This window comes from Strix aluco, chromosome 2 (assembly GCF_031877795.1).
Source record: "Strix aluco isolate bStrAlu1 chromosome 2, bStrAlu1.hap1, whole genome shotgun sequence".
NCBI lineage: Eukaryota > Metazoa > Chordata > Aves > Strigiformes > Strigidae > Strix > Strix aluco.
In genome coordinates, this window is record NC_133932.1 from 126,670,978 (window position 1) to 126,693,445 (window position 22,468).

The following is a 22,468-nucleotide window of genomic DNA, read 5'->3' on the forward strand; positions in this document are numbered from 1 at the left end:
CCCCTCCGTTTCCCAGGAAGTGATAGCCTTTCTTCACAGAACCTCAGGATGCTTCCTTGACCTGGATTATCCCTTAAGAGCAAAAGTGTTGTTCTGAATAGGGGAACAATTTACACAACACTTTCACTTGTGAAATGTTGTTGAACTGCTACTAATTGTAGTGCTGTAGTGTACATAGGGGAAGTTGACCCAGATGGGATGAAGTGAGCAGAAATCACATCCATACTTTCCTTAAAGCCTCCCACTGCTGTGCTACCAGAACCAGCAGCTGGTAAATGTCAGCAGCTAGTATTTTTATTTTCATAACATCTTAATTTGTCTGAACAGGCCAAGGTAAAAATAACTATATGCTATTTTCGCTAGTGTTTATCGCTGAGTCTGGTGCTATGGAGCAAGCTGAAAAAAGACATTACAGACACTTTTACTGGGAATGGCAGGGAGAACTGGACTCAGGAGATTCTGACCTCCATTTCTGTGTCCACTGACTACACCAGAGGTGGTTAACCTGTAACTCCTGGTATGATTCAAAACATTTCTTTACACAGGAAAGAAGCATCTTGAACAGCAAGCATCTCCTTCCTCTCTCCACATTGCCCATGCTCTGCTCTTGTTCCAGCTACAGACAAAGGAGACTGTGCAACTTCTTGGCTCCTTCAGGAGCCACCTGCTTGCTGATCGCCTCTTCAATGCATCTATACCAGTGAACAAAATCTATACTAGCAACTAAAACAGGGAAGGGTCTTTTCTTCTGAGCATGAGGTAAGAAAAACTAACATAACTAATAGAACACAGCCCATTGAGCTAAAGTCCATCACCCTCCAAAATGGGATAGCCACAGCCAGTCTCCTTGTTGGGAATGGTCCACATGCAAGCTGTGCCTGGGAAAGTGCAAGCTCAGGTCTGAACCATGCCAGGTTTTTGATTAGAATTTAATATAGATAATCACAGAACAGTGGTTGTACCTGCCATCTAATTGCCATCTTATTGGTATAGACACGGTCCAAATGGCTATATAATGGAGCATGTAGCCCAACCACAAACCAGGACTGGCACACATGCACCAGGCTATCACCCTTCAAATTTTCAATTCATGATTGCCCCTTGCTAATCAATAGTAGATTTAAAACTCTCCACGAAAATCTTCCTATTTAGAACATAAATTGGTGATGTAAATTAGTGGATTTTCAAAGATACGTATTTTTACTTCCAGACTGTATGTAACCCTTTAATGCAGACCAACAGAGGCAGAGACCACACTGGAAGCAGCAATGGCTTCCACCAGGAAGCAGCTCTTTCTCACTTCAGTCCCTCTTTGTAGTCTCACCTTTGTATAACTGTTAAATACTTTGTTATTTTGTTTCTGACACCAAGTTTATCTCAGGCCCTAAGCTGAGAAAAGAAGAGGAAGGAGTGATGAAAGGGGTTAGTAAAAAGAAAAAAGGGATGAAGATAGTAGTGTCATTTCTTTTTATGTTACATACAGGACTGTAACTGTAAATCAGTACCAGCACTGCATGAATCAGGTTTCCATTCTATTGTCAGAAGTCCAGAGCTAAGTATAATATTCAGCATTAAATGAATACAAATTCTTGTTATTCACCTCAATCTAAATATACAGCATGTGTAAAGATGGATACGCTCATTATTTTGAAAATTTCTGTGTGAAGTAAAGAACAGAATGAACTTCTGTGTAGAAGAGGAGGTGTTCACTGTATTGGTAAAGTAAATGCCATTCAAGGTAAGTACTCCAGAAGATGACACCAGTTGTTAGCATATCCATTTGTTCCATTAAATTCTTTATTGATGGGATTTGGAATACACAGTTTTATGCAACTGACAATTCAAAAGCAAATGTTGCAGTCCACAAAGAATGAGGAGAAAAATGTTTTTGTTAGAATGTCAGAATGTGGTAAGATTTGTTTCTGACAGAAACCACCCCTGTAGCCCACGTGCTACCGAAACCTTCCATGTAAACCCAATACATCCACTTTCATTCATCCTATCCCACATACCTGGGATGATGAACTGGTTTTGGCTGGGATAGAGTTAATTTTCTCACCCACGCTGGAGCAGTCTGTTCCTGAAGGACCACACTCTGTGGAAAGGACCCACACTGGAGCAGTGCGTGAAGAACTGCAGCCCATGGGAAGGACTGACATTGGAGAAGCTTGTGGAGGACTGTCTCTCATGGGTGGGTCCCCCACTGGAGCAGGGGAAGAGTGTGAGGAGGAAGGAGCGGCAGAGGTGAAGTGTTATGGACTGACTGCAACCCCTATTCCCTGATGCAGAGGGGGGAGGGTGCAGCAGGAGGAGGTAGAGGAGCCAGCAGTGAAGTTGAGCCAAGGAAGAAGGGAGGGGTGTGGGGAAGGTGGTTTTTAGATGTGTTCTTATTTCTCATTACCCTGTTGTTTAATTGGCAATAAATTAAATTAACTTCCCCAAGTCGAGTCTGTTTTGCCCATGACAGTAACTGGTGAGTGATCTCCCTGTCCTTATCTCAACGCATGGGCCTTTTGTCGTATTTTCTCTCCCCTGTCGAGTTAAGGAGGGGGAGTAACAGAGTGGTTTTGGTGGGCACCTGGTGGCCAGCCAAGGTCAACCCACCACAGTGGGTCCAACGTGCAAAGCAGAACAGCTCAAAAAAGGAGCAGAACCTGAATCCGTACATATGCAGATCGGATGGGCAGGAGCCTGCATGCAGGGGGCAGAAATGGTGGCCAGTCTCCAGTACCACAGCAACAAGTGCAGTGGTCCAGATGGACTATTGCTTGCTTGCAGTTTCAATATATTATGCAGGCAGAAACAGGCCATCAATTATTTTCTGAATTACTCACACTGGGTCCGGCTATAAAGACAGTGCATGTGATTGATTTTTATCCTGTTTAATGGGATGACTTCTGTGGATGGAAGGACAGCTTCTAAACACTTCCTGAATATGAGTGGCTGACCTGAATTTCTAAGATAAATGCCAAATGGTACACTTTTTAGTTTTCACAGAACATTAAATAAAGCTAAGAGCAGATGAAAAAGAGCTGGATGACCATGCTCACTGAACAGATCAGTAATACTGCAAGTACTTGTACATACAGAGCAATTGCAAATTTCATAATAATAAACTGATCCTGGGAAAATCCTACAGATCCTTACTCCAGTGCTCAATTGCCTGATGATCACAGATTCCCTAGCATCTAGTACTTACTGGCTCTTTCCCGGATGTGCTATTTTTTGCTGTTTGATTGGATTCGGTTCTTCCTCATGATTAAATGGAAATGATCTATGCAGCTATTTTTTAATACCTGCAGCTTTAAAAAATATTTTCAGTATCATCATTTAATCGCTAACTGGCTATGGTTTTATGGTGTCCTACAACTACTTTTACTTCAGGAAGCTTAATAAGGCAGATAATCCTCCTCCCCTTCACACTCCTCTTTGAACACTACTTCACACGAATACAAGGGCCGTGAAAGCCTTGCAGCTCGTGGAGGGACAATCCTCCCAAGATGCTTGAAAGGAGTCCCCGCAGTGCATGCTGCAGTGTGGATTTTCAGTTGCTCTGAGCTCTAGTTCTCTGGAGGTTTTCTTAAATTAGGGCAGACTCTGGAAGTAATGCTTCATGCCATAGGCTATACTAGTTCCCAAAGCCGATGTGAATCATAGGAGTTGGAGGGTGGCTGACAGCCACCTTAGGGTTCTGCTGGTGGGCCACACATTTCTGTGATATCACAGCCATGGGCATCAAAATAGACCTGGGCCAATGTATTATATCTAGCTGTGAAAGCTACGAATGGTAGAATTCCCTTTTAAAATGGGAGGGATTTGTCTTACACCACCACAATTCTTTTCCCTTCTTCTGTCATTTATTTTCAATTCTCGTGTGTATACTAAGTGCCCTGGAAGCATTGCATAAGGACATGGGGGCTGTCTGAAGGTGCAAAGCCTGCTGGAATAGTGCTGGGGGCCTGTGGAAATGGAGGGAGCCAGACTTTGTGCATTCTTGTCCGCAGTGATTTTTGGGAGCTGACTCAAAGAGTACTGTCCCCCAACAGTGCCTTGACATAGTCTTGGACAAATTTGGTTAGAGGTCCAGAACAGGGCCACAAAGTAAGACCTCCCTGGTCCTCATTTATTACTAAATACTCTAGTACAAGACACAACTGACCATAAGTTGAAGACAGATGTCAAGACCTGAAGTGTCTCTGGTCATGTGCAGAACTTTAGACATCTAGCTAATTTCACAAGCATAAAGATAAGTCCATGCAGATGCTTAGAGTAAATGGAGTGTTGCACTTCTAGGACACCCTCAGAATTCAAGCACCGTTTTTCAGACTGTAGCACTGGTGAAGTTAGCAGGATAATATGGAAAAGTGTTGTAAATCTGAAACACTGCCCAAAATTATTATATGATCTCCTTTAGTGCAACTTGGTAACTTTGTCATGCATAGCATCTGTTTTTGTTTAAATATTTAAGATAACTAAGAACTGATAAAGATTCACAAGTATCTGAACATTTGTGATATTTTCCCAAGTGACCTACTTACTGAAGGGATGCTGTACTTCGACTTTGAACTGTACAGAAAGAAAGTTGACACTGGCAGCCCACCAAATTAAACAACAAAAGTGAACCTTGATGTTGGCAATGCTTGACTGATAAGTCCCAGTATATACAGATCTATATGCAAATATAGATCTTTTATTTTCATTAAGTGACAGCAAAATTATTTTACTTTAGCCACGTGATAATGATTCATGCTGGGAAAAATCCTGGTGGCATTCTCAAATATTTCTGATATTTGAACTGTGCTGAGAATTTGAAGTATGAACCACCAATAGCACTTCTGACAGCTGCAGCATCTTCTGCAATCATATTTATTATTCATCATAGTTTAGAGAGAGTCAACACGTACCAGGATTTTAACAGCTATATTTTATAGATTCCAGTGGGGACCATCTAACATTTCTGTGTTCATCACAGCTGTGGCAATCAAACTTGTGAACAGCAGTTTTGGAATTTGAAGCATAGCTGTTGAACACAATGGTCCTTTTATGATATCTGTTCTTAATTGGTGACATTGACAACATGACTGCCATCTTCAGCCACACACTCATGAACCACCCTGGGCACAAGTATATGCTGGCAGCCACCCAGTTGGAAGGCAGCTTGGCAAAAAAAGACCTGGGGGTCCTGGTGGACACCAAGTTGAACGTGAGACAGCAATGGGCCCTTGCTGCAAGGAAGGCCAATGGTATCCTGGTCTGCATTAGGCTAAGTATTGGCACCATGTTAAGGGAGGTGATCAGTCCTTCCCCTCTGCTCAGCACTGACGTGGCCACACCTGGAGTACTGCATGCAGTTCTGGGCTCCCCACTACAAGAGAGACATGGACATACTGGAGAGAGTCCACTGAAGGGCCACAAGGATGATTAAGGGCCTGGAGCACCTCTTCTATGAGAAAAGGCTGAGAGCTGGCACTGTTCAGCCTGGCAGCCTGGAGAAGAGAAGGCTCAGGGGGGATCTTGTCAACATATATAAATACTTGAAAGGAGGGTACAAAAAGGATGGAGCCAGGCTCTTTCTAGTGGTGCCCAGTGACAGGACCAGAGGCAATGGGCACAAAATGAAACACATCAGGAAACACTTTTTTACTGTGAGGGTGACCAAGCACTGGCACACACTGCCCGGGGAGGCTGTGGAGTCTCCCTTAGTGGAGACACTAAAAAATTGTCTGGACAGGTCTAGGTGGCCCTTCTTGAGCAGAGGACTGGACCAGATGACCTCCAGAGGCCCCTTCCAACCTCAACCATTCTGTGATTCCATGATTCTATGCATGTTTTCATGTCAGTGATGAAATGACAGGAGCTATTGCTTTTTGATACACAGATGAGCAATATGGTATCCAGGATCTAATGAAATGCGGATGCCATATTTATATTCAAGGTGATTTCAAAATGTGCTCTTAAACATAAACCAGGGATATATATCTTGGAGGAACGCCAATCATTTGCCCATCAGACAGGATTATAGTCTACAGACAGATGGCAACATAATTGTGGTCTACCAATGACTCATTAAAACATCATACAAAGTAATCACCTTGTAACTTAGTACCTGAGTAAAAGTTAAAATACAAACTGTTATAAAAAGCAGAAGTAAAAAACTGTCAGATGTACGCAGGATTTTCAGTGTCCTTGTATGTCTGCAGTTCTGGTGTCCTCATATGCAAATGAACACAGGAGATCTAGAAAGGGGACCTGAATGATCAGAAGCATGGAATGGCCTCTCTATGATGGGAGATTAAATAGACTAAGACTCTTCAAACTGGAAAAGAGATAGGAGAGAGAGTATGACAGTGATCTGTAAAACCAAGAATGACTTACAGAATGTAAATGCAATAATTATTTTTACATTACAAAACTAGGGGTTATCAGATGAATATCAGGTAGCAGGCTCAAAAGGCACACTTTTTTGCATAGTGCATAATTAAAGTACGGGAGTCACTGCCACCAGATGGTCTAGGAGCCAAATATAAAGGATTGCAAAAAAAGATTCCATGAAGAAATGGAAGAAAAGTCCCTCAAGACTTGAGCAGTCCAAAAACTAAAGCTAGCTGACATCTGTGTGGAGGGATTGTATATCAAAACAGTATTTCTGTATATTCACTCTGTTCTTGTATTTTTTTTCCCTAAAAAAGTGTGGAAATTTAGCCAGTGATTAAACTCAAATTTATACAGACCTAGTAGAGCAGCTATTCTAATAAGGAGCATTTAAGTAGACCACAACATTTCCTGAAAATGGCCCTTAAAGATTTTAGGGCTAGCTTTTAATAAAAAAAATTAAAATGTAAGAAGCTGGGTATTGTACTCCATCTGGCCTTGTTCTGAACCATAAAAATAACATGAGTTGAATTCATGATTTCTAAGAGGCAAGTTGTATATGCTATTCAGAATATGCAGCCTAAGTAAATAAGCATTTGGCAACTGCAATATTCACATCATGAAACAATTTTGCATTGGTGGATGGATGACTAAAATTTAACCAGATGTTTACATTAAATACTTCTATTCTTACCAATGAGGAACAAAATGCGTATTACAAAATCATGAATATCCATCACATTATAATATCTCCCGCGTTTTCTGAATATTCATTAATCACCACTTGATACTCAGATACTTGATATAATTTTTGGAGCATATTAGAAAAATGTCTTTAAACACATAAGAAACCTCTTCCCTGAAGAAGGAACTTTGATGCAAATAGTGGCAAGTAGTAGAAACATTGTTTTCCATTGGGAAGGATGTGAAATAAAGATGTATTACATCCTTAAAGTCTTTTCAACATCCAGGCGGGATTTACCGTGAGCCAAGTCCTGAAATGCAATGACAAGGTAGAACAAATAAACATGCTTAACTGAATACAAATTTTGAATATAAATTAATGATCTAATATGCTTTTCTGAACAAACTTTGGCATTGTTAGAAACAATGGAGAATACAGAATATCCATGAATATAAAGAAAACAGATATACACTGTGTAAAGGCTTGACACAAACATTGTAATAATTGAGTCTGTTCCTTAAATCGATAACCTGCAATCACAGATTGCCTACTGAGAACCCTTTTCCAAAATAAATTTGAGGAAGCCAAGTAATGGCTCACTTACATGGCTCTTTTTTTTTTAATGAAAGTTTGGAGAAGCATGGTACCTGGAAGAAACATAAATTTGACAATTGAATGTCTTCCCCATTAGAACTTACTCATTGTAGATAAATGAATTAATGACGCCTGCCCAAAGATAATTGCAGCTTCTGAAAGGCTTCAGAATATTCTTGCATTTCTCCCGTGTAGAAAAAAGACAAATTATTTTATCACACATTCTCACTGAAAAAAACCCAAAGTTCTGTTTTAGAAAACCAACAGCTGGAAACATTATTACTTAGGCCAAATTAGCCATAGATATAGGCAGAACCTTGAAAGTTTTGATGAAAAAATACCAATGGGCTATTCTGGGAGCAACTAGCATGAAAGATTGGTTAAAGGGTGGGTGCCAGGTTAGTGGAAGATCAGTCTCCAAGTGTTCATAATTCACAATAGACTAAGCTTGCTGGGAGAAGGTTCTATCGAAGGGTGATCCTTTTAGGCTAGACAGTATAACTTCAGCTGAAAATCCTTTGGAGCACTATATCTTTCTTTAAGATAAGATAACATCCCTTCCTTCTCCCCTGCCTGCCCCTAACCAGTTCTATATTAGGGTCTTCAAACCATGAAAATAAAAGTTTGTGGAATTACAGAAGCTTTTATTGTACAAGTCTAAAAAGCTTAATTTCAGAGGAAAAGTTTAGAGAGTAAGGGTTCTAAGTATCACTTCAGAGTGGCCTGCAGCTCTGATTATAGCTTTGATTACAGAGTATGGTTGAAATTATTTTAGCACCTTGATACATTTGATTTCCAAAGATTCAAAAAAAAAAAAAAAAGGAATTAACGGAAATACTGCTTTCTTGAAACATGGATAAAAACATTTACTTACAAGGAGAGGATTTCTAAATCCATGCTGCTTTGCATTGTTTCACTATCTACATTTCCCCTATGTTTATTTTGCTTATTGGTGAAGCGGTTAAGAAATGGTATTCTCCTCTACAAGAGCGTGCAGAGAAGATGCAGTCTTCCTGTGGAATCCAGAAAAAACGGAACATCAGTTTCGGGAGGTAATTTGATATGAAATGATTAGTTACAGACAACACCTCAGATTAGTAACTCTTTTCTTGTTCCAACAGTTGATACATCATTAACTATGATTCTCACAAATGTCCTTTTTGAATCATTTCTTGTTTCACATAGGGAAAATAATTTGAACTTGTTGAAGCTGATTGGCTTTCAGGAGGCCAAACTGCAAATCACTGACAAGCTGAGCTGTCAAGCTCTGCTGAACTCGTCTCCCACCTTCGTTTGAAGTCTTCATTTATTAATTATGGCTCTCTGCTTGCAGCGCCCTGTCTGAAGCTGGGCTCCCCGGCCTTGCAGGGGGCAGGGCTTTATGGGGCCATCTGACTTGTGGCTGCAGCAGACCCATGGAGCAGCACTAATTCCCATGAGGCAGCCTGTGCTGATCTAAGAGCAGCTGCTCCTGAAGACTCTGAAGGAAAAAAAAAAGAAAAAAAGGATACAATCTGCTAGTGCTGGAAGGCAAACACAAATTACCCACTGTTTCATAACTGTATGAGGTGTTGCACATGGCGAGCGACTAGCTGAATGCTTCGTGTCAAGCCCTGCTGCTCTTCACAGAATCACAGAATCATCTAGGTTGGAAAGGACCTTGAAGATCATCTAGTCCAACCGTTAACCTAGCACTGACAGTTCCCAACTACACCATATCCCTAAGCACCATGTCGACCTGACTCTTAAACACCTCCAGGGATGGGGACTCCACCACCTCCCTGGGCAGCCCATTCCAACGCCTAACAACCCGTTCTGGAAAGAAATGCTTCCTAGTATCTAGTCTAAACCTTCCCTAGCGCAACGTGAGGCCATTACCTCTTGTCTTATTGCTCATTACTTGGTTAAAGAGACTCATCCCCAGCTCTCTGCAACCTCCTTTCAGGTAGTTGTAGAGGGCGATGAGGTCTCCCCTCAGCCTCCTCTTCTCCAGACTAAACAAACCCGGTTCCCTCAGCTGTTCCTTGTACGACATGTGCTCCAGACCCTTCACCAGCTTCGTTGCCCTTCTCTGGACACGCTTGAGTAATTCAATGTCCTTTTTGTAGTGAGAGGCCCAAAACTGAACACAGTAATCAAGGTGCGGCCTCACCAGTGCCAAGTACAGGGGCAAGATCATTTCCCTGTCCCTGCTGGCCATGCTATTTCTGATGCAAGCCAGGATGCCATTGGCCTTCTTGGCCACCCTCTTGCTGAGGGTTGAGGAGGGAAGGCCGGAGCTCCCGCATCCCATTCCAGGGAAGCTGTGCACGGCTGCAGCAGCACAACCAGGCGAGGTGCCCAGGAGGCAGAGGGGAGCTCTGTGTAGAGAGAAGCCTGAGGGTGTGAGGGGCAACCTCTAGCAAGAGAGACCCATTGTGAGGCTGACCTGGGGAGCCCAGCACACACAAGGCCACGCCATGCTGGTGCACGTGAGGCTCAGGTATTGTAAAGGGCAGATGCTTAAGGAGGTCCCCGGCAGCAGGGCTGCTGCTGTGCCGAGGCACAAAGGAAAGCGCCCGGCATAAACCTAGAGGCGTCAACGAGCTCGGCATGGCGCCGCCCCCCACAGCCCCCGCGGAGGACCAACACCCACCCTGCCCAGGCGGGTCTTGTCTCTCCGGCTGGTCTCTATGGTTCGCTTCCGCGGGGCGCATGCGCAGCGCCGTGCCGGCCGGCTCCACATCGGCGGAAGGGCGAGCGGAGAGCCGGCGGGGCGATGGACGGCCCCGGCAGGGAGGAGCTGGGTGAGGCGTGCGGGGCGGCCTGGCGGCGGGAGCGGCCGGGGGGCGGCAGGATGGCGGCTCGCCGCGGCGCGGAGAGGAGAGGACGTGAGCGGGAGGAGCGGCCGGCCAGCTTCCCCCCCTCTCCCCTCGAGGCGGAATGGTCCGGCCCACGGGGGATGCGCTGCAGCGCTCAGCGCATCGAGGCGGGCGGGATGAACCATCCCACTTCGGGGAGGGCTGGGCCCTGGCCTGCCGCTCTTCTGGCCTGCCGGGCAGCGGCCCGGGCCTCCCCGGCGCACAGCACCGTGACGGGGAGGCGGGTGGCGAGGGATGAGCGGCCCGGAGCCGGCCCGGCGGCGCCTGGGGCTGGCGGGGCCGCGGGGAGCGGAGCGCGGCGCAGGGACCGCGGGGCCTCTCCACCCGCCGCCGCCCCCTTAGGGAGGGGGACCCGGCCAGGGGCTCCGCGCAGCCGGGCCGGCGGGCCGAGGGCAGGCGGCGGCCCCGCTTGGCCCAGGGCGGCAGGGGCGGTTCCCTGACGGCGTCAGTCGCACCTGGCTGGCTCTTGGTTTATTGGGAAGTCACCGTCTTGCGTAGGAGTTTAGGAAATGCTTTATCTTTGCATCGTTAAATGATGCTTTTATCTACGATGAAGGGTTGTGGGTGGTTTGGGTGTTTTTTTGGAGGGTGTCTGTGTGTTGATATATTAGCTGTATTTATTGCAGATTACTCTCTGGACCTTCAAAACTAAGTGTGGGAGAGCACATATGTGTTCACTTCTTAATTTGTCTATCCATAGATGGACGAGAGAGAACTCGTAGCAGTTCAGTACAAAGTACAGCTGATTCTGGGCTCGACTGGGCAGACTGAAAGTCTGATCTCAAAGCTGTGTTCTGCTGTAATCTCAAGGATTGGTCCTGTCCAGTGGTAATGATGGGAAGCAGGAGATGTTCTTCAGAGTTTGTTGTCCCAGAGGCTGATCTATCTTGCAGTGAGAGATTGCCACCTCTGGAGCAAAGGTGGCAGAAAGAAATTGTAGCTTTTTTATTTTTTTTTGCAAAGGTCACAGATTTGACAGTTTCTCTATTAGAAACCTTAGAACCAGAATTTTTTATGGGATTGTTTAAAAATGCAGATCAACATCTGATAAGCTTTCAGAAATTTTTTATGTGGTTTAGTCCTATGGAATACTTAATAAAATATAAATCTTGCCAATGTGTCATCACTTGAAAGTGCATTAATCGTCTAGAAATGTGTAGCTTGGTCTGGACAGGACAGTAGATTATTCAAGACTAACATCTCTCAAATAAATGATTCATTATGGGTTGGGGTAAAAGTGCTCCTCTGAAAGTGTGTAATAAACTATGGAGATCTGTGGACACTTTGGTTTAATAACTCAGGTGTCTTGTTTTATTGGCCGCCTGGATTTGACAGTTACGATGCAAAAGCAAACAGTTCTTCCTGCTTACTGAGTGGCATTATTGACTTTCAGCATTTGTTCAGACATAACCATTCTCAAGATCAATAAATTCTACCATAAAGCAGAATAAATCTACTTTATTAAGTCACAGTCTGTAATGAAGAGAAATAAATGACACAAAGATATATTTTCCAAAGAAAAATAAATAGTGATTCAAATAACTGCACCAAGCATAGCTTTAAAAGTTCTTGAAAAACACACCAAAAGCTAATGCTAAATTTTACTGTTCTGGAAAATGTAATTGGTATTTATTAGACATTTTTAAACCAAGTGAGTTTTCCTTCTTAATTTTCATTCTGGGAAGTACATTTTTGTTTGAGGGTTTTTTTCTTTATTTGTTCTTACGTCTCTTGTATTCAGCAGGAGTTGTGGTAGTGAAAAATAAGAAGGGAGCTGCCTTGTGTACTGTTGAATGGCATTATCTGTTAGCTCCCCTTTGAAGTAGAAAAACCTACAGAAGTTCTTCAGTCTTGACAAGCATGCCCCTAGCACTACCATTCATAGTCACTTTATGTTGATCTGTAATTTCTTCGGTGGTTGTGGAAGCACATGGCTGAGTAATGTGGCATATCTTGCCAGATTCATGTGTGTTTGGTGGACAATGCTGTACTTCACAGTTTGATGCCTTCTGGAGAAATGCTGCGAAGGTTATTTATAGGCTGAAGTTTGGGGAGTGGAGAAACAGGTATTTCTGTGGTTGAGGGAGTAACTGAGGGTTAGACAGTGAGCCGCTTACTGAGCCATTTCCAGATTCTGAAAATAATTAGTGACAACGGTTTTTTTGGAACTAATTTTTTATTGAGAGCCCTGGTTCAGAATTCTGAATTGAAAAGCTCTGCTATTCAGAGACTTGATCACTAATCTTGTCCCATAAGAGCAGCCACAGGCTTGGTTAGGTGACCGAAGCTCTGGGCATGCCCTCCAGATCATGAATATGGCATTCAGTAGCCTGTGAGAAAATATTAGCATAAAACCACATTTTAGGCTAGTGTCAAGATTATGTGGTTCTGATTTTCTCTTTTATGCAGCAGTCAAAAAAGCTGCTTATTAAATGGAATCTTTATCCCTATTACAGAGGCTCTGGGTCACTCTCTGTTTAATAAACACATTTCACAGGACTGTGAATCTTGTGCTGTTTCTGGCCTTTTTGGCATGTTCTTGTGTAGAAGCTGATTGAGCAGTGAAGTATCTACAAGACCCCTTTTGCATACTGTTTTTTGCCAGGCATTTAATATACATGTGAAGTGGTATTTCAACAAGACCTGTATGTTTCTTCTCCCATAAATGAATTAAAGCAGCTGACATAAACAATGATAAACTATATCCTGTCCCCCAAATCTTTTTATGCTTATATGTCAAATCCAGTTCTTTCTATTCAATGACACTGACTTCAAAACCCTTGAGGCAAAAAAAGATGGATTATATTGCTAAATTGGATTTGGAAAAGGGGTTTTAGAGGGGAGTTTGTCTGGAGGGTGATCTTCTCCCAAGGAACAATAGAAGATTGTATTTGGCTTTGTTTTTAGTATCTCCTTAGCCTGTAACTTGCTGTGCAGCCCTGGCAAACTGCTTCACCCTTTTGTCACTGTTTCTCCCATAAAATGAAGGAGATTAGTTTTATCCCTTGTGGTGCAGTTAATTTTGGAAGTGTTAATTGCTTGAGCAGTAGAGAAAAATTAACTAAAGTTCTCGGTGAAAGTTCATTTCTTTGCAGATCTTTTGAACCAAAGGGTTACTTGAGTGTGCTATAAAAGCTTTAGAATTAAGTACATTTAATAACATTTCGAAGGTTTCTTTGGCAGTATGTCCATAAACATTGGCAAGATCCTGGCAAATTCTAGGAGACAGAAAAATACGCTTGAAGATGCAAAACTGGAAATACTGTTTGTAACAATTTAAACCCTACATATTTAATCTCACTATGTAACTAGTGGTTGGCTAGTGATTGAAATTCGTCAGAGGTCTTTGAGGATACAGTGTTGACACTTAGATGTGTAGCTGTAATGAATCAGTGATTTTTCTCTCCAGTAGGTGAAGGAATCAGTTTAACGCTGTAGTGGTAATTCTGAGAGAAATTGAAATGCATTTTGTGTTGCTTTGCTTGATAGTAGCAGTACTTGCAGAACTTTTTGGCATCCTGCTTACATGGGTGTTCACAGAAGAAAACAAACAATGACAACCATTTAAATAACTGTTAAAGACGATCTGAACACAGCATTTGATCTGAAAAGATTTTTGTGGTGGCAGGAGGAGAAAGAAATTCGTATTAGCTGAAGGAAAGACAGGGCTGAAAATTGGCTGGTGCTTTGGCTAAGTAAAAACAAAAGGGTGTGTAGAAGTGAATTTCCTCATTTTTTAGTTGTGCTGAATAAAGATGATGCAAAATTTTCAGTGAGTCCTGTGACTGAACACTGGATCATTAATAGCGTATGGTGCTTGGACACAGTCTGGACAGTTTGGTGGAGCATGGAAATAAGGTAGGTTGAGGTGTGCTCTGCACCATGTGCTTTGTGAGACTGCGGGCAGCGAACTTCACCTCTGATTCAGGTATGGCATGCATATGCTGTTCTTGTAGCTGCAGTTTGAGATGGTGTTTAAACTGTGCACACTGGATCTTTCTAGGAAGGAAGCAAAGTATTTCAGGGGAACCTGTAGTAAGCGTAGTTATCTCTATATGAATTGGTGCTGGTTGCTGTTACCTGTGTTTTAAAACTCTTCTAGTGGAATTTGTTCTAAAACAAGCTATTATGTTAGAAGAGGATCAGTGAACTGCCAGCCTGCGTGTACAGATAGGAAATGGATATTCTAAGGTCTACTTTAAGCTATTTCTGAGAACATGGGTAAATAGTTGACCTAATGTATTCCATTTCCCTCTGTATCTGTTGCCCAGGACTGTTATGCTAAAGGATGGTTGAAGAGATTTCAAGGTACTGCTACCATGGTTATGTACTGGTCCCCCAAGACAAAAAAATGTTCATAAATGGATGTAGATTTTAAAGGGTTATTGTTTCATGGAGTTTTACAGGCACAGTGTTCTTCTGGGTGCTTGATCTAAAATCAGATTGTTTCACTCTGGATTTAATTTCCTCAGAAGTCATCTTGGATTTCTACTGGTTTTTTTTTTCTGCTGACCTACAACTATATTTTAGAGGCAAGAGATTTAGTTTGTAGCAATACACAACATTTCTCAAGACTTACTATGACCTATACACATAAAGGACATATAACTTTAATTTTTGTTGTATGGAGTAGTATATTTAACAATAGTCATATTTTTCTTTATAGTTGTCTTTATTAAGTTCAAATTTGTTGCTTTAAACCTTGTTTTTAAAAAAGTAATTTTTGTTTCCAGGCATATGCTCAGACAAATAAATGCCTGCATAATAACTGGGTTAAAATAAATGTGCCTCATCCGGCAGAAAAGGTCGGTCATAGGAGATACTTAATTAAACCTCCTACTGTGCTCTAGTTGTGTGCAGTTTTGCTGCTGTTGTGACCAGCTACCACCTCAGAGAAAAGCTGATGGTAATGGTCTTGGAGCTTTGGAAGGCCTGTTTGTGTTTTTGAGATGCATTAGATGAACTCTTTTTCTTTTTTCTTTTAAGGATTATCAGTTTGATCAGCATTTTAGAAGTTTTAGAAGTACAGCAGTGGTAAAATAATAGCAATAAAATCAGTTGCATAATGCAAATACTGTGCAATGGAGTTAGCAAAGATTGCATCTGTGAAAAGAAACATATACAGATGTTTGTTTTAATTGAATGCAGCTTTAAAAAGTTTTTTAGTGGGACATTTTGGGAAAATCACCTTCTTTCTCTGTGGACAAATAGACCCATTTTCAATGTTTAAGTAAGATGAAATCTTCCCTTCTCTCTGGAACAGCTAGTGGTATGTTCTTTGCCTAAGAAAATTCCCTGTAAAAACCTTGTTTTGACATTTACTGGCTTGATTGTTGTCTGACTTCTTCTGCCTGGCTGTGTTTGAAAGAAGCATGTTTAAAGAAATGCCTAAGATCCTGCCATCCTATTAACTTTTATTGACATTCAGGTCTTCATTCATTTCAACCTGTAGACCAGTAATGATGGACAGGTTAGCAGGATGTGTACTGAATGCAGAATGTAGGTAACTGTAATATGTGGTAGAAAGCGGTATGTGTGCAGAAAACTTTCAGTTCCTGCATGTAGTGACTACAGAATAGCAGCTGCTCCTTTCATATAGAAGGTTCCATGCTGTTAAGACTCAAGTTTTGTATGAAATGCGTTGCCTTGTACATCAAGCCACTTCATAAATAGAACTTCAATGTGGTTTTCAAAGTAAGTAATTTTTTTATGATGCATTGTTTTTCTGTCATCATCAGTGATAGCTTACGCTTTCAGCTGTGAAGGCAATTGAATATGAAATTGGGATGTTCTGTTGCATAAGTGACACTAATAAAATAACAGAATGGTGTGGGAAAACAGTAAAAAATATCTAGCTTATACCTCCCCAGGACTTGGAAATAAATATTCAAGCCACCATGATAAATGTATTTAGACACCATTTTTTCCTTGAAAGGATGGTCAGGTACTTCACCCAAGTGGTGTAAGTTAAAGAGTGGGGGCTATATTAAATTCACTGTTGCTTGCCTTTTGGGTTGAGATAATTGCATAGTGTGGAAAACCTTGAAGTGAAGAAGGAGCACAACTGTGCTTGAAGTGGTCAAAAGTTGGAATAAGAAAATACGCCAGAGCACATGCTTACAGTTGTTTTTCTCAATTGTGAGGCTGCGTGCTGTGCTGTAGTTCAGAGAACTCCATTGTGATTTTTGGCAGTTTTATGGTCTTCCTGAATCTTGTCAATGCATCTTGAGATGGCAGACTGTCTGGAGAAAGTTTCAAGTACAGAACAGCATATACCAAAAGGCATAAGGAGAAGTTACAAAGAAGATTTTATACATGTTTGTAATGTATGCAGAAAAAATGAATAGTTACGAGGCTGAGAACAACTGTAATGTTATGCAGGCAAATACACAAACATGAAAACAAATCAAACCCAAAGTATTTATGTTATTTTGATATGGAGATAACTTAGTGGATCCAGCAGAGAATGAAGAGCTGAAAAAGAAGAACATGTAAAAGTTGTGAGTGCTTGAAGATCATTTATATGGGAAATGATTTATGTGAAAGCTCAATAAATAGCATGATGACAAAATATTCCATTGCAAAAGTTCAAGGCCAGTAAAGGTTAGTGTATGCGACGCATGCATGGCAAAAGTTTTTGCTTATGGAGGGGAACTTTTACTCACTGTGTTCTGTCAGTATATGATTGGAAATTCAAAATCTTTCCTCATGCAATTTTTAAAAAAGGACTATTATGATACTGCTGTTAGCCTAGGAAATGGTATAAAATTGCTGCCATATGTGATCATCTTCTCAGCATTAATGAGACCCTGCCTGGAGTACTGCATCCAGCTCTGGGGCCCCCAGCACAAGAAGGACATAGACCCATTAGAGCAGGGCCACAAGAGGGCCCTGAAAATGGTCAGAGGGCTGGAACACCTCTCCTGTGAAGGCTGAGAGAGTTGGGGTTGTTCAGCCTGGAGAAGAGAAGGCTCCAGGAAGATCTTACTGTGGCCTTTCAGCACTTCACGGGGCCTTATAAGAAAGATGGAGGGAGACTTTTTACCAGGGCTGGTAGTGACAGAAGAAGGGGCAAGGGTTTTAAACTGAACGTAAAGGAAGAAATAAGGAGGACATTTTTTAGGCTGAGAGTGGTGAGGCGCTGACACAGGTTGCCCAGAAAAGTTGTGGATGCCCCATCGTTGGAAGTGGTCAAGGTCATGTTGGACAGGGCCTTGAGCAACCTGATCTAGTGGAAGGTGTCCCTGGCTAAGGCAGGGGAGTGGAACAAGATGGTGTTTAAAGGTCATAAGTCTTTAAAGGTTTGTATTGATTATAGTATGGACTAAAAAACTTTGCATGTAATCTCTTTTGGTGGGGAAGCTGGTTATCTTTCTTTTGGATCAGTGCAGTGGGTCACATGATTGATTGTAATCTCCAAGAGTAAATTGTATGCTGAAAATTTGATGTGAAAAATACATCTTAAAAACTGCATTATGCTCATGTAGACATCTTAAAACTCAAGTTTACTCTTATCACTAGCAGGCAGAGTGGTAGTATGCTCCCCAAGTGTCCTGCTATTTCTCCAGGAGGTGTCCCTGAAAATCACAGTGGATACTGATATTTCAGATAGCAAAGGATTTTTTCCCAACAAGAATTAATGTATGGGAAGTGGTGATGCATGTCGGGACTTAAGAATTTAAATATACAAGATGGTATGTATGGCATGAAGGATGGAGATGCAGGAACAGGCTTATCAACTGGGGGAGAGGCTGGCTTTTTGGAGTCGATTGCTGGTGTAAATCGTGTGAGCTTTCTTCCTGTCTCTTTGAGAATGCTTATGTTTTCATTACTGCCATTTCACTCCTGAACAAAGGTCAGGATGTAGGTCAAATGAGGAAAAGATGAAGAAAAGGTGTAATTACTGAGTGTCAGGCATTCAGTCTCATAGGTGAAGAGGCTGGCTTCTCTTTGGATGATGATTCAGTGTGGAAAGAGCATCTCCTCCATTTCGTGGGTTATCTGTCATCCTGTTCTTGATCTTCCATGATAAATAAAGCCAATTTTAATAAATCGGGACAGCATGTATTGTCTGACCTGCATACATCTTCCTTCTATTCCATTAATTCTTACATCCAAAAATGCTTTGGTTTTTGTCATAATCAGTCAATTGCTGTGTGGGACAAATAAGCTTATGGCTTAAGATCAGAGGTAAGGACAACCAGGAATAAAAATGTGTCTGCTGCAGTCCACAAAGTAAGGAAGAAGAGATGAATGAGGCCTTCTTTAAACAACCAGAAGAAGCCTTCTGTTCACAGGTCGTGGTTCTCATGGGGAACTTTTACCACCTAATACCTCCTAGGGAGGCAATGTGGCAGGGTCCAAGGCATTGAGGATTTTTCTGGGGGGCTTGTAGGATGGTTTCTTTCATGAAAGTGCTTAAGGATATGGTGTAGTTGAGAATGGTCAGTGTTAGGTTAATGGTTGGACTAGGTGATCTTCAAGGTCTTTTCCAACCTAGACGATTCTGTGATTAATGAGCCAACTAGGGGAAAAGTGTTGCTGGTTCTGCTACTCACAAATATGGAAGAAGATGGATGGCAGCCTTGGCTGCCATGACACTGTATGATGAAATTGAAGATCCTGAAAGCAAGGAAGGTGTTGCATTTAAGGTAATGAATTAATTTGGTAAGAGATGAATCCCCTTGCGTTCTAGCCAGTCCTCAGAGATTGGAGGAGCTAGGGGCGGCTGGACTTATCTCTTAATAGGTATGACAATTATGGCCATAACTATAGGCCTGACACCAGATGCACAAACAGCCCGTATGCTGTAGGTCCGGTTGCATTCAAGAGGAGCAGGCAGGTTCGTGAATATTACAGTTTATTCTTATGCAACATCTACAGATTCTTTGAGATTGCCTACGATAAATGCACAAACTGCAGGTTGGCTGTATAGCACTACACATAAAAAACTGATTGCAATCACGCACACTTAATTCTCAAGTAATCACTCGGCGTAACCGAGGGCCCGAATCTTACCAAAAGGCATCGCTTCTGGGGGGGAGGGGTGAGGAGCACAAACCCACTGATCTGTCCCTCCAATTTGGTATTGGATTATCGTCCCTCCAAGTTAGATACAAACTCAGGGTAGTATTTAAGTATGTATGTGTGAGTGGGTGGAACTGTGGTCAGGCCATTGTTTCTTGAGTAATGACACAGCACATTCCTTGGTGCAAGGGTCCCATTGGACTGGAGGGTGGCAAATGTGACACCCATCTACAAGAAAGGCAGGAAGGAGGATCCAGGAAACTATAGACCTGTCAGTCTGATCTCGGTGCCAGGGAAGGTCATGGAGCAGGTCATCTCGGGTGCCATTAAAAGTCATATAATGGACAACCAGGGCATCAGGCCCAGTCAGCATGGGTTTATGAAAGGCAGGTCCTGCCTGACAAACCTGATCTCCTTCTACAACAGGGTGACCTGCTTATTGGATAAGGGAAGGGCAGTGGATGTTGTCTACCTTGACTTTAGTAAGGCCTTTGACACAGTTTCCCACAGCATTCTCCTGGCAAAACTGACTGCTCGTGGCTTGGATGGGCACACGCTTCGCTGGGTAAAAAACTGGCTGGATGGCCAGGCCCAAAGAGTGGTGGTGAATGGAGTTAAATCCAGTTGGCGGCCGGTCATGAGTGGTGTCCCCCAGGGCTCGGTTTTGGGGCCACTCCTGTTTAAACTCTTTATTGATGATCTAGATGAGGGGATCGAGTGCACCCTCAGTAAGTTTGCAGATGACATGAAGTTGAGTGGGAGTGTTGATCTGCTCAAGGGTAGGGAGGCTCTGCAGAGAGACCTGGACAGGCTGGAGCGATGGGCTAAGGCCAACTGTAGGAGCTTCAATAAGGCCAAATGCCGGGTGCTGCACTTGGGCCACAACAACCCCCAGCAGAGCTACAGGCTTGGGGAGGAGTGGCTGGAGAGCTGCCAGTCAGAGAGGGACCTGGGGGTGTTGATTGACAGCCGGCTGAACATGAGCCAGCAGTGTGCCCAGGTGGCCAAGAAGGCCAATGGCATCCTGGCTTGTATCAGAAATAGCGTGGCCAGCAGGGACAGGGAAGTGATCTTGCCCCTGTACTCGGCACTGGTGAGGCTGCACCTCGATTACTGTGTTCAGTTTTGGGTCCCTCACTACAAAAAGGACACTGAATCACTTGAGCGTGTTCAAAGAAGGGGAACGAAGCTGGTGAAGGGTCTGGAGTACATGTCGTAGGAGGATCAGCTGAGGGAACTGGGGTTGTTTAGTCTGGAGAAGAGGAGGCTGAGGGGAGACCTCATCGCCCTCTACAACTACCTGAAAGGAGGTTGCAGAGAACTGGGGATGAGTCTCTTTAACCAAGCAATAAGACAAGAGGTAATGGCCTCAAGTTGTGCCAGGGAAGGTTTAGACTGGATATTAGGAAGCGTTTCTTTACAGAATGGGTTGTTAGGCATTGGAATGGGCTGCCCATGGAGGTGGTGGAGTCCCCATCCCTGGAGGTGTTTAAGAGTAAGGCTGACTTAGCACTTAGGGATATGGTGTAGTTGGGAACTGTCAGTGTTAGGTCAATGGTTGGACTAGATGATCTTCAAGGTCTTTTCCAACCTAGACGATTCTGTGATATTCTGTGAAGGTGTGCGCTTTTTTTGTGGGAAAAGAGGAAGAATGAGAGATAAGGTCCGCAGAGTACTGCAAAACAGTCCTTGAGAGAAGGGGAAGTCATGTCAAATGTTCATTGAGAAAATTGGAAGAACGGCACCATGAGGCCTCCACTTCACTTCACATTCCTCCTTGGTGCCATGGCAACACAAATCACTGAATGTCTATCCTGTCCTGTGTTTGTTCTGGGCACCATGTGTTAAGGAAATGCGTGTTTTGCAGATTTTCACTGTTTTGCTTTTCCCACACTTCCAACAGAAGGCAAGTTCCAGATTAAAGTACACTCCATGAGGGTGATCATATGCATGTTCAGGGCATCTTGGTCAAGAGTCTAGTAAGAGTATAGTAAACATTTTTGTTCTATTTATTTTGTAATGGTAGATTGGAAAATAAGAACTGAATTCTGTATCTTTCTAGTGTACACAGGGAAGAAACCTTTTTATGATGTAACCTAGAATTTACATAGATGCTATGCACTAGTTTCTAAATAGCTGCTATTTTATTTTTCTGCCAGAGTAGAACCCAGAAAAATTCAGTGCATTTTGCCAGTCTGATTGTGCTGTTCTTTGATGACAAAGAGGTTAGGTAACTTCTTTGACAGTGTCTGATGGAATACTGATAACTAGGAAAAATTGACTTGTACTTGAACTTCTTTGAAAGTTCTCTAAATATCTTTAAAATTTCTTGCTGTTAAAGATTTTGATACTGGAAGCTTGTTCTGGAATGTTTTAATTTTTTGTTTGTTTGTTTTAATATGTTTCTAGTGTGAATTAAATCTGCCAGTTATAGCAAATATGTGTATTTTGCTCTGGGCTTATTTGGTACAATGTTTCATAGGTGTTTGTACTGATGTAGTCAGGACTGGTATTTACATAAATGACAGCAAAAAGCCATTAAAAACACTCAAAAGCAATCTTGTTTAAGGACACCCTACTCTGAAGCAGTCCTTCAGTAAGCTACAAACTACTTCACAGGAAAAGTTAAAAATGACAAATGGTTTAAAAAACCCCCAAATGTTAAAAAATTACCCAGTAAGTGAACTGAGGATGATTAATTAGATTGGTAGACTCTTCAGGGCAGAGGCTGTTTTCTTACTGTGCATTTCTCCAGAGCATGGGTTACTTAGCACTTCTAGACACGACAGTAAGTTAAGTAACTATCAGAGTTGAGATAGTGATAGTAATAACCTTTAGATGACTAGATGGCTTTAGGCATGGGCAGATGAATTTTTGAGGGGAAAAATAGCTTGTCTTAGAAAAATTCTTATTACTTAAAAAAATGAGG

The 22,468-nt window shown here is 42.4% G+C and overlaps 1 protein-coding gene across 3 annotated transcripts in view; it reads left to right on the forward strand.

Annotated features, from left to right (window-relative positions):
* Positions 1-10,394: 10,394 nt before the first annotated feature.
* Positions 10,395-22,468, forward strand: part of SLC36A4 (solute carrier family 36 member 4) — a 112,694-nt gene continuing 100,620 nt past the window's right edge. Inside the window, exon 1 of one of the 3 annotated variants that reach the window (XM_074816290.1) lies at positions 10,395-10,437. In XM_074816290.1, coding sequence (XP_074672391.1) covers positions 10,410-10,437 — 28 coding nt within the window. In that variant the 5' untranslated portion in view covers positions 10,395-10,409. Of the gene's footprint in view, positions 10,438-14,025; positions 14,371-22,468 lie in introns of those variants that run through there. The other 2 variants (XM_074816291.1, XM_074816292.1) reach the window with 2 other exon arrangements.